We start from the raw sequence: 12027 nt of genomic DNA on the forward strand, positions 1-12027 counted from the left end.
TTTTAACTTTGTATGTTTGTTGTTGGGGTTTCTGTCCTACCGGGTTCCTGCAGTCATAAATTAAGTCCCACAGAAATCACACAGAGTTCTACATTAGTTATAAACTGATTGGCCCAGTATCTCAGGCTTCTTATTAACTCTTATAACTTATATTAGCCCATTATTGTAGTTTATGTTAGCCACATGGTTCAGTACCTTTTTCAGCAGGGTTGTCACATCTTGCTTCTGTGGTGGGCTCAAAAAATTACAGAAAAGAGCTTCCTTCTTCCCAGAATACTCCTGTTCTCATTGACCCACTTCTACTTCTTGTCTGGTTGTCCCGCCTATACTTCCTGCCTGGTTACTGACCAATCAGTATTTATTTAAAACATAATTGACAGAATATAGACAATTGTCCCACACCATATGTTCAGTGTTTTGATTATTATGTGGTGAGGGGTCTTTTTTTCTGGATCCAGTCTATTTGGTGTTCTGTAACTTGCATCTTCATAGGCATATCTTTCTTTAGGTTGGGAAAGTTTTCTTCTATGGTTTTGTTAAACTTTTTGTGCTTTTGAGTTGATCTTCTTCTTCTATCCCTATTATTCTTAGATTTGGGCTTTTCATGGTGTCCCATATTTCTGGACATTTTGGGTTAAGCTTTTGTTAGATTTAATATTTTCTTTAACTGATGAGTCTATTTCCTTATTGTATCTTCAGCACTTGAGATTCTTTCTTCCATCTCTTGTATTCTGCTATTTATGTTTGTGTTTGTGGCTCCTGATCATTTTCTCATGATTTCTATTTCTATAATTCCCTCATCTTGTGTTTTCTTAATTGCCTCTATTTCAGTTTTCAAGTCCTGAATGGTTTCTTTCATATGTTTGATTGCCTTTTCTTGGTTTTCTTTTTTTAAAAATAATTATTTATTATGTATACAATAGTCAGTCTGTGTGTATGTCTACAGGCCAGAAGAGGGCACCAGACCTCATTACAGATGGTTGTGAACCACCATGTGGTTGCTGGGAATTGAACTCAGGACCTTTGGAAGATTCTTGGTTTTCTTTAAGGGATTTGTTGATGTCTTCCAGTTTTTGTTTGTCTTTTCCTCCATTTCTTTGAGAGAATTTCTCATTTCTTCTTTAAGAGATTCAACATTCTCCTAAAGTTATTTTTTAGGTCAATTTCTTCTGCTTCATCTATATTTAGTTGTTCAGGTCTTGTTTTTGTAGGGTCTTTAGGTTTTACTGGTATTGTGTTGCTCTTTGTGGTGTAACATGTGATCTTACCTTTTCCCCTCATCTTTTCCTCTAATAGATGTGGTTGGGTCTGTCTGAGATTCTGTTGAATAATCTTCTAGGTGCCAGTGAATCCAAAGCTCGGATGGCTGTTCCTCATGGTATAGTCAGTGCCACAGTTCTAGTTATCCTGTTGGTTATGCCATGTTCCTGGAGATAGCTCAGCACTCCTGTGCTTTGCTGTGCTCCCTTGGAGTTTGCTGTCTCAGGCGACTTTGACCTGTTTCTGTAAATTCTGGTCTGGATCCCCTCCTGCAGAATTCCTTGAATTGGAGTTGGTCCTATAAAGGTCTCTTGTTCCAGTCTACTGCCTTAGAGTTCCCAGACTTGGGTGCACCCAAAACTGCAGAAGACCTGGCTCAGGCTTACTCCCTCGGAGGTCACAGACTCACACTCAGATCTGCAGAGGTTTTAGGTTCCTGCTTATTTCTTTTGATGTCCCAGACCAATTTCTGGACCCACAGATGTCCTGGCTCAGGCCTACTCCCTCTGAGGTCCCAGACTCATGCCTGGACCCGCATAGATCTCTGGTTCCTTCCTACTCCTTGAAGGTCCAAGATTCATGCCCAGACTGGCAGAGGTCCTGGCTCAGACCTAGTTCCTCGGGGGTCCTAGACTCATGCCCAGACCCTCAGGGGTCCTGGCTTAGGTCTACTCCCTTGAAGGTCCCAAATTCATGTCCGGACCAGCAGCAGTCTCTGGCTCTGGCTCACTCGCTCAGCGGTTACTCCCCAGAAGACCTGGGTTGGGTTGTGATTACCCACATCAGGCAGCTGAGTTGCCTATGGTACCAGAGGAAACGATCCCATCTCTCCAGTTCCTCAATTCTTGTGTAATTTAAAAAGGGACTGCGTAGGAGCTCGACGTCAGTCTGATCCATTGAATGTGGGGAAGTTGAGCTGGAGCCTACATAAAGCCTTCACCCATATGTGCTATGCTATGGTAAAGGAAGGAACTCTGCATACCACTAGAGGAAAAACGTAAACAACAACTCAGCCACAGTCCTTTATTTACAATGGTGTCCTGCCTGTAAGCTATGCTGGTGCAATGGTGGCACAAACTGGTGGGTGTAACCACCCAGTAACTGATTTGACTTAAAGTTGACTTTACTTATGCAACACTACTTGTTTGAACAAGAACCTGAGACTAGATAGCCCAGGGACCACTGGTAAAGTCGAGTACTCTTGTTCCACTCAAAGAATGTTAACAATAAAATGATTCCTAATAACATTCCACTATACTCATAGGCTAGTGCCTTGCTTAGACATCATCAAAGAAAATTTTCTTGCAGCAGATGGGAACAAATAATGTCAAACACAGTGAGATATTATTAGGAGAATAACAGAATAGTTTTAGTACACACACACACATATTGAATCCTTATGTTTTTAATTTTTTAAATATAGACCTTCACAGTCTCTTATTTCTAAGATAATCTTTTTAAAACAATATTTTTCTCAACATTATCAGAAGTTTGACTTTTTCATTGTTTTTCTCAAATATACATGCTTAAAAAATATTAGTAATTAAATTTCATTGCATTATTATTATTATTGTACTGGCTAAAGAATATATTGCTATTGTTTTAAATCAAATTCAGCAGATGTGTTTGTATGCTAGAGTAACTACAGAGTCTATAGGATTTCAAAGCTGACTTGTGTAAACTTAATAACACAAAAAATCACTTAATTTGTTAATATTATGTCTAAATTTAAAAATTGAAATTAATTCCATGAACATTAAACTACATGTTACTGAACAGTAAACTCTAACACTGTCTTATTAGTACCTGTTAACAATAGTGTGTTTTTAAACAAAGATGATATACAGACATAATTTCAGTTTCTTTTTATTGGATCTTAAAATGCACTTAGCATACTCATTGAAACCTGCATCTTTTCAGAACTTTCTACATTCTGAATGCTACAAGTCTGTTAAGTGTGACATTTACTTAATAATAAAAAGGTGGTATTTCTGTGCCCTTTCAAATTGCAGCTGTTAAGAACCACCACCACACCTGTGTCTGTCAGGTTTTTTGTGTTTTTTATTGCAACTAGATGCCGTAGCTCTCTATGCTCATTTCATTTGACCTTTGTAGATGAAGTTAAAACTGCTTTACACACTTTATAAGATGAAAACTGAGATAAGCTAATTTTCCCAGACTATAGAACAATCAATGATAGAATAAAGATTCCAAGAGATCTCTGATATCAATTTTAAAATTCTAATAAGCATGTTATAGTAACAGCATAATGCTTATTATGTTCTATTTTTTTTCTTTGGTAGTATTCAGACTAAATTCATTTGCTATTGCTTTTTCACCATTGGCGGTAAGACACACTAAGAACATAGAGTTGCAAATGCAAAATACTATCTGAATGTTGTAGTCTCGTTCAAGTAGTACATAGTTTTTATACCAACTCATCTTTGGTTAATAGTCACTTAGTGAACGATAAGTAGTTGCTGAGGATACCAGGATATAAAGGGCATAATGAGATATTACCAATCTGTTTTTCAGTCTTACAATGTTAGATGATGAAAATAGTTTTCAAGCCAAGGACCTCTTCACAAGAAGAGGTAATGCATTTTCTGTGTCTTGTTTTATTTTTATGATTTTGATTGCAAATGACAAAATTCTGATGTTTAAAACAATTATTTTATGTTTTGCATTTTAGATAAATTGGTTTATAATTATTTAATCAGCTCTTTCAATTTATTGAAATTTATTGTATAATATCTTGATTATATTTATGATTTTGTGTGTAATTCACAGAAACGCTATTAAAGGTAACAAAACTTACAATTTAGCATGAAATTTAAAACTTACTAATTAAACAATGATTTAGATTTATCACACTGTCATAATTACACGTAGGTAAAATAAGTAATCTTATACTTAATATGAATTGTCATTGATTCCTGGCACAAAGCTTCTTACTAATTTAAAAGATCATCCATAATTAGTTACAATTAACTCAAAGTTTATATTGAAAGAGTAGAAAAATTAAGCCTTTACAAGTTGCTCAGATTAATTTCCATTAGTGAGTTGAAGTCTTTATTATCTTTAAACACAGGAGAATCGTTGGCATGTAGTTAGTGTCATATCTTCAATATCCAGGAATATTACATTTGAAAGGGCTGTGTTTAGAAATATGGATCCTGTAATTTATTGTTTATTGGATACATATCTTCTCACATGGATTTTATATCTTTTTTTTCTAGAACTTGAGGGAGATCACAAAGAGAAATGAAGAACTATTCAAGACAGATAGAGTTTACCCTTCTTGGACTAACAAATAATTCTCAGTTACAGATTGTAATTTTTTTGTGTCTTTTGCTGAATTACTTGCTGAGTATGCTAGGAAATTTAACTATCATCGCCCTCACTCTGCTAGATCCCCACCTCAAGACACCAATGTATTTTTTCCTCCGTAATTTCTCTTTACTGGAAGTTTTGTTCACAACTACCTGCATTCCCAGATTCTTAATCACCATTGTAACCAAGGAAAAGACAATTTCCTATAATGGTTGTATATGTCAGTTGTTCTTTTACATATTCTTGGGGGCCACAGAGTTTTTCCTCTTGGCTACCATGTCCTACGACCGCTATATTGCCATCTGCAAGCCTTTGCACTATACATCCATCATGAGCAGCAAAGTTTGCCATCAGCTTGTCCTCGTTTCTTGGATAACTGGATTCTTAGTGATTTTCCCACCACTGATTATTGGCCTTGACTTGGATTTTTGTGCATCAAATGTCATTGACCATTTCCTTTGTGATGTTTCTCCTGTCCTACAACTTTCTTGCTCAGACACACATGTTCTAGAACTAACTTCCTTCGTCTTAGCTCTCATGACACTCATTGTCACGTTAGCAGTGGTAATCCTTTCTTATGCTCACATTGTCAAAACGATTATCAAATTCCCTTCAGCTCAGCAAAAGAAAAAGGCTTTTTCCACTTGTTCTTCTCACATGCTTGTTGTTTCCCTCACTTATGGGAGTTGCATATTTATCTACATAAAGCCATCAGCAAATCAAAGAGTTGCTTTGAGTAAAGGAATAGCTGTACTCAACACTTCAGTTGCCCCTTTGTTGAACCCATTCATTTATACTCTGAGGAATAAGCAAGTTAAACAAGCCTTTGTAGCAGTGCTTAGAAGAATATTTTCTGCTTCACAAAGGTAATAACGTTTAATTAAATGATTAACCTAAAGCATAAAAGGAACTTGAAGCAGAAAACAAATTTCAGTTTTTATTTTAATAATGAATACCTAGAATGTAATTATTTGTGCAATTTTAACTTGTTCAAGGTTCGAAATTAATCCATCATGTGCCTTTTTACTTTCTTGTTTATTCATTATGAAAGTCTTTTTATGCTAATAATATAAAATCCAAAATTGTTTTGATTTATAAGCATATATTAATTCAACAAACACAAATAATTAAATGACTGTTACAAGAAGAAATAGACTTTATCTCACTTAACAATTTTATCCTTTAAAAGCCTTTGATGATTGTAATTTTGTAATTATTCTACATGCTAAAAGTGATCTAAGAAAGCCTACTCCTTAAAAATAATTTTATGGGTTAGTTTATGAAGTGATATTTTTAAACAAAAGTACTATTTCCTATTAACTGAATCATGCAGTTCAATTATTTGGTATTTTATTATTTGTATTAGATAAAGTTTAAAGTTGCATAGAAAATAAAATATTATTTAGTAGATAGAGAATTGACTCACATGGTCTTTTTTAGGTTTGGTATTATTGCTAAAAGCAGTTCTTTGGCAGTGAAGACTGATGCTAACCTGATTTACAAATGAATCTCATAAATCTCACAATCAGTGTATGTTCAGGCTCCTGATACAGCCGGTCATGATTCAGACTGGTATAGATGCTTGCCACACCTTGTCTCAGTGCGGTGTGGGCAGCTCTAGAGGATAAAGTTTTCCTCACCGACATGAAAATTACTGTGCTGTCCAAGGCTAGAGGAGAGGTTGCATAGTCTCCTGGCTACCAAGGCTAACGCTGTGCTGGACTGTACCACAGCAACCTGTGCAGTCACTAGAAGAGAAATAGTGATCTAGTTCAATGAGGGATGGCGATGGTGATTGTCTAAGACCAAATAAATCTGTCCTTGTGAACTTCGGGGTTCAACCAGTTAGAGAACTCTGACCTAGGAATGAAAGCCTTTGGATTTTCTTTGGAGAAGGACAATGAGGGGGTCTGGTTCTGAACTGCAACACACAGTCTTCAGGAGCTTTCATTCCTTGCTCCCTGGCAAGTGGTGTCTTACTTTTCTCTCTGCTGTCTGAGGATGGAGGAAGGACAATGGAAGAATTCAGCAATGGTGACTGAGTCTGTGGATTCAGGCCTGGTGGCGTTACTGTATTCACTCTGATGCTAGGTTTCATCATGTCAGTACTGTTACTGGGTCTCAAATATGAGACCTACACTTACTCCCTTCTCTTCCATAAAGAACATTTCTTCCCATGATGCTTAGACCTGGAACAGTAAGTTAAATATAGCAAGTTGGCTCAATGATGCTTTCAATGCATCTTATTGTTGTTGTAAGTCAAGGCACTTATTCTCAAGGTGGCTTCCATATCTCTTCTGAAGGAAATTGGATGTGTGATTATCTGTGCCTGTGGGGAGGCATTCCTGGAGGATCTTACTCACCTTAGTGATTTATGTCATTATTTATTTTGGATTCCAAGTGTTAATTGCTGTTATAAAGAAACTTGTTTCTGAAGATGGACCCTTTGGCCGTAAAACTTGCTTACTTATTTGTTCATTATGGAAACATTTTTGCAGACTCAGGTTTACCATCATTGCTACTGATAACTTTCAATCTAAGGAAAATGTTCATAGAACTGGGGACATGAACAGAAATCAACACATTTCCCAGTAGCTGGGACTGGTGGTCAAAAGTCAATAGTCTTTATTGCATTCTTCTTTTGTGTAAATTATTTATTCATATCTTTAACTCTAATTCTAATTATTCCTCAAGGCATACTATTTTTCTAATTTTTATTATCTAACTCTTCTGATTTGCATTGCTTAAATGTTATTATTGGATTCATCAATGTTCTTGTTGCCAAATATCTTTGTATTGAATGGAAACTCTTTGAAGAAAACAAACTAAATAAAATAATTTTCATGCTACTTGTAGTAGTTAAGGATCTGACACAAACAGCTGAGTCAAATGAGAACTAGAATAACCAAGGAAACACGGATCAGGAAAGTAAATGCTATAATCTCCAAGTGCTTGGATAAGAACGCTGTAGCTACATAGTCTCATTCGTGCTCACCAAAGAAGTGAGAAAATAGTAGAAATCCAGAAGCAGCTAGAAAAATGACTTTTTACCCCATAAGATGTTGCCACACTCTGTACGGGACAATGTTACCACACACTGTATGAGATGTTTCGATTCACTGTTAAGAAAGACCCACAGACAAGCTTTAAGCGAACCTCCAGGAATCCTGCAGAAGATGAAGAGGAAATATTGTAGGAGACATAGGGGTTAAGGGCACCACACCACAAGAAAACCCACAGAATCAACTAACCTGAGTTTATAAGGGCTCACAGAGAATAAATCAACAATCAAGCAATGTAGATAAATAGGAAGACATCAGAAAAGCTTCTGCACAGAGAAGTCAGCAGGAGAAATAAAGGCAGCTTGTGGCATGTAAACAAATTTTTATAAACCATATTCTTGGTGAGACGTGACCTACAAAGTATATAAGGAGCCGGGCAGTGGTGGCGCACGCCTTTAATCCCAGCACTCGGGAGGCAGAGACAGGCGGATCTCTGTGAGTTCGAGGCCAGCCTGGTCTACAAGAGCTAGCTCCAGGACAGGAACCAAAAGCTACGGAGAAACCCTGTCTCGAAAAATACAAAAAAAAAAAAAGTATCTAAGGAGTACCTTTCAACTCAACAGCATGAAAGGATACATTTGTAAAACCTGAGCAAAGGTTTGAATGCCAATTTTTTCCAAGTAATGTGGAACTAAAGGCAGTGGGGTACACCTGTAATCCTAGCATTGAGGTCTGAGGCAGGCAGCAAATGCTTGTGACACATAGCTAGAAAAGACTTTATCAAGAAAAAGCAAAAAGCACTGAGATTTGGGTGACTGTCATTTCCCACCCAAAATGGCTAAAGTTGTCAAGCATCAGAAGAGAAACTGAAGTGTAGGTGCCATTGGAATATTAAAATGTTGCAGATTTTGCAAAGAATGTCCTGAGTGTTCCCCAGACAACCTAAAATCAAGCTAACTAAGGTTGAGAAGGTGAACCGAGCAAGTAAGTGAATTTGACACCAAGCCTGACAATCTTGTCCCACATGGTGGGAGAACTGAATCTTACAAGTTGTCCTCAAACTTCTAAACCTGTTCTGTGCCAACACTAACACACACTCACACACACACACACACCTCAAACATACATATGAATAAAGTAGTAATAAATGTGCACAAAAGCCATTTTAAAAATAGAGCTATTAATGATGTAATTATAACATCGTTGGATGTGTATTCAAAATTCATACCAGAACCATCAAGACACACTGTGTGTACATTTTATCATCCTTCACAAGATTCAAGATGTGCAAAAACCTTAATGTCCTTTGAGAGGTGGTGGATAAATAAAATGTATCACATATATTAGATATTATTGGATATTATTCGGCATAAAACTACGGCACAGCATAGATGGACTTGGAAGACACCATACAAAATCAAGGAGGCCAGCTCTGAAATGACACTGCACTTCTCCAAATATGCAATAATGAAAATATTCAAACCCAGAGAGAATGGTGGTCGCTGTGTATGGATGGAGAGTTGGTGGACTGTGGATCTGCTACTTAAATATTCAATCATGACAGACGAATAACTTTTAGACAGATATATTGTACAACACTTCCCGTATAGTTGACCTCATTATGTTGTACATTTAATTTTGTGAGTAGAGTAGATTTATTGCTGAGCATATAAGTCAGTTTAAAAAAAATAATAACAAAACTAAATGGAGAAAAGAAACTTTGTAGCAGAAGCAGTTTAGTGCCTTGACTGTGCAATTGCTTGCAAGGATATGTCCATGCCACAAATCATATAAAAGTATGAATATGTCCTAACTACGTGGATTTTCTACTGTATCAGTTCTAGAGAGGATTAGTCCAGAGACACAGGGTGGTCCCTCTTTTAAAAAATATATTTTATAAAAATATTTTATTGCCCATTTATTAGGGTAACAACTGTAATTGTAAAAATTTGAAAAGCAGAAAAAATTTTAAATATATTCAAATGAAGTAGAATCATATCACCTTCACTTCTCTCTTTCCTCCCTGTGAGAATAATAATCAGTTAAATTATTCTTAAAGCTGTACTTTATTTTTTGTTTTTGTAACCACTATAAATAATAATTAGAAACACAACAAATATAAAAATAATCTACAAACAATAACCTGAAAAATACATATTTTTCTGATGATTCACTACCATTACCATAAATAGAATTCCATTTTGAAACATTAAGTTTCAAATTAAGTTTTATGTTTGGTACAAAAATAAATATCTCCATTTTCCTTTTAGCATTTTATTTTGTTTTTATTTTCAATTTTTCTATTTTGAGAACTTCATACTTTCAATAAACGGCTTATAAATAGATAATTCCCATATCATATCATTAAACTTCCTCTATGTCTTATTTAAGAAATGATAACAACAACTATAAAAAAATAAAATATATTTATTATATTATCTAACACCACTAAAGTAAAAGGTTAGGTATGCATATAATATATATATATATATATACACACACACAAACATAGTCACATAAACATACATGCAAGAATATTTGTGTATATATTTGCTTAACGCATACATGAATTAACAAAGTTTCCCTGTCTTAATCTTTCCAAAAATATGTACGATGTATTGATATATGTATTACTTGAAATACATAAGCTCTAATCCAAAATTACTTCATTTATAATTATCATATAATGTTAGAAACCATTCCATAATGATCTTGCTTATGAATTGATTAAGTGAACTGTAATATGAATATAGCAAATGCACTAGGGTAGCATTTCTGAGATGAACTAAAACAAAGATATGTTCATTAGTTTTATGGTTGAAATTGTCCCATGTTTCATTTGTCATCTATATCAGATAAGTGTTTTTGAGGCAAGTACCTTTCTCACTAGATCCTTAAATGCTTGTTTCACCTGCTGGTTCCTTAAAGTGTAGATGAAAGGATTCAGCATGGGGGCAACAGAGGTGTTGAGCATCGCCACCCCCTTTGTCAAGGTAACTCCCGCCTTGGCAGATGTTTTCACATACATGAAGATGCAGCTTCCATAAGATATGGAGACAACAATCATGTGTGAGGAGCAGGTTGAGAAGGCCTTTTTCCTTTGTTGGGCTGAGGGAAATTTCAGAATAGTTCTGAGGATATAGACGTAAGAGAGAATTATCAGCATAAGCGTAGTCATAAGCGTGATCAAAGCCAATATAAAGCTCATGAGTTCTAGGGTACTTGTGTCTGTGCAGGAGATTTGGAGCAAAGGGGCGGAGTCACATGTGAAGTGATCAATAATGTTGGAGTCACAGAAATCTAGCTCTAAGCCCATGGCCAGTGGTGGAAAAATTACCAAGAAACCAGCCAGCCAGGAACCGATGATGAGCTGATGACAGATCTTGTTGCTGATGATGGTTACATAGTGGAGGGGCTTGCAGATAGCCACATAGCGATCATAGGACATGGATGCCAGAAGGAAAAACTCTGTTGAACCAAGGAAAATAAAGAAAAATAGTTGGGCAACACAAGCATTATAGGAAATTGATTTGTCTCCAGTTAGGATGCTGACCAAAAACCTAGGGTTACAGACAGAAGTAAATGAAATTTCCAAGAAGGAGAAATTCTTGAGGAAGAAATACATGGGGGTCTTCAGGTGGGAATCCAGCAGCGTGAGTGTGATGATGGTTAAGTTTCCAATAATGCTGAGCACATACGTGAGAAACAGAAAAGAGAAAATCACAACCTGAAGCTCAGGATCGTTTGTCAGACCCAGGAGGATGAAGTACGTCACTGATGTTCTGTTCCTCATCCCTGACGGCTTGTCTACAATAAATCTGATCAAATCAACATAGAAAAAAAGGAAATAAGAACATGAGCCATGAGACAAACATAGTGTTCTCTTTCTCTCTTTCTCTCTCTGTGTGTAATACTGTCTAAATTTTGATCATATCTTTGAAGATCCATTTTCTATGTTGAAAGCCAACCTATTTTATGTTTTTACTCTGCCACCACCCATTACTTTTACTATTTTATACAATATACTAATTTTATTCTTGCATCATATGTTTATTGACCATTGTGGAAATCAGTGATCAGTTTACTCAATTACCTACAGAAATAGTATAGACATCAAACCAAAAAAAGTAAATAATGTAACTTCTATTAATATTTTTAACCTATTTCCTCAACAAAATAAAAAGTCAACAAATGTCATTATATTTCTGTATTTGGAACAATTAAATAATATTCCTCTTTTTTAAAAAATCCACACCACAAATTTTGTCTCTTTGTATTATTGGAGGCCTTAAATTTTCAATCTTCATTCTTGATCTTAGAAATATTGAGACTCTTCTCATTAAATTCAATTAATGTAGCAGTTTTAGTTGAATTGCTAAAAATATTTTTGCAATTTCTTAAGCATCAAATAAAAACAGAATGTATTTTTATG

The 12027-nt window shown here is 35.6% G+C and overlaps 2 protein-coding genes across 3 annotated transcripts; one reads left to right on the top strand and one right to left on the bottom strand.

The window, feature by feature from the left end:
- Nucleotides 1-634: 634 nt before the first annotated feature.
- LOC130866328 (olfactory receptor 6C76) lies at nt 635-11412 on the bottom strand. Of its 2 annotated transcripts, XM_057757669.1 has the most exons (2): nt 10483-11388; nt 635-667 (listed from the first exon to the last, which is right to left on the bottom strand). In XM_057757669.1, exons 1-2 carry the CDS (start codon nt 11386-11388, stop codon nt 635-637), a joined length of 939 nt encoding a protein of 312 aa, XP_057613652.1. The 2 variants fall into 2 exon arrangements, with proteins under 2 accessions (XP_057613652.1, XP_057613653.1); XM_057757670.1 differs by lacking the exon at nt 635-667 and having other exon boundaries at nt 10447-11412.
- On the top strand, nt 4519-5463 carry LOC130866329 (olfactory receptor 6C70-like). Its single transcript, XM_057757672.1, has one exon. The coding sequence runs from the start codon at nt 4525-4527 to the stop codon at nt 5461-5463; it is 939 nt and encodes a 312-aa protein (XP_057613655.1). The 5' UTR covers nt 4519-4524.
- Nucleotides 11413-12027: the final 615 nt, after the last annotated feature.

The sequence above is a fragment of the Chionomys nivalis genome, chromosome 25 (assembly GCF_950005125.1).
Source record: "Chionomys nivalis chromosome 25, mChiNiv1.1, whole genome shotgun sequence".
In the NCBI taxonomy this organism is placed as follows: domain Eukaryota; kingdom Metazoa; phylum Chordata; class Mammalia; order Rodentia; family Cricetidae; genus Chionomys; species Chionomys nivalis.

Coding starts and splice junctions, on each gene's coding strand:
- LOC130866328 (XM_057757670.1), bottom strand. CDS start 11,388: ATGAGGAACAGAACATCAGTGACGTACTTCATCCTCCTGGGTCTGACA.
- LOC130866329 (XM_057757672.1), top strand. CDS start 4,525: ATGAAGAACTATTCAAGACAGATAGAGTTTACCCTTCTTGGACTAACA.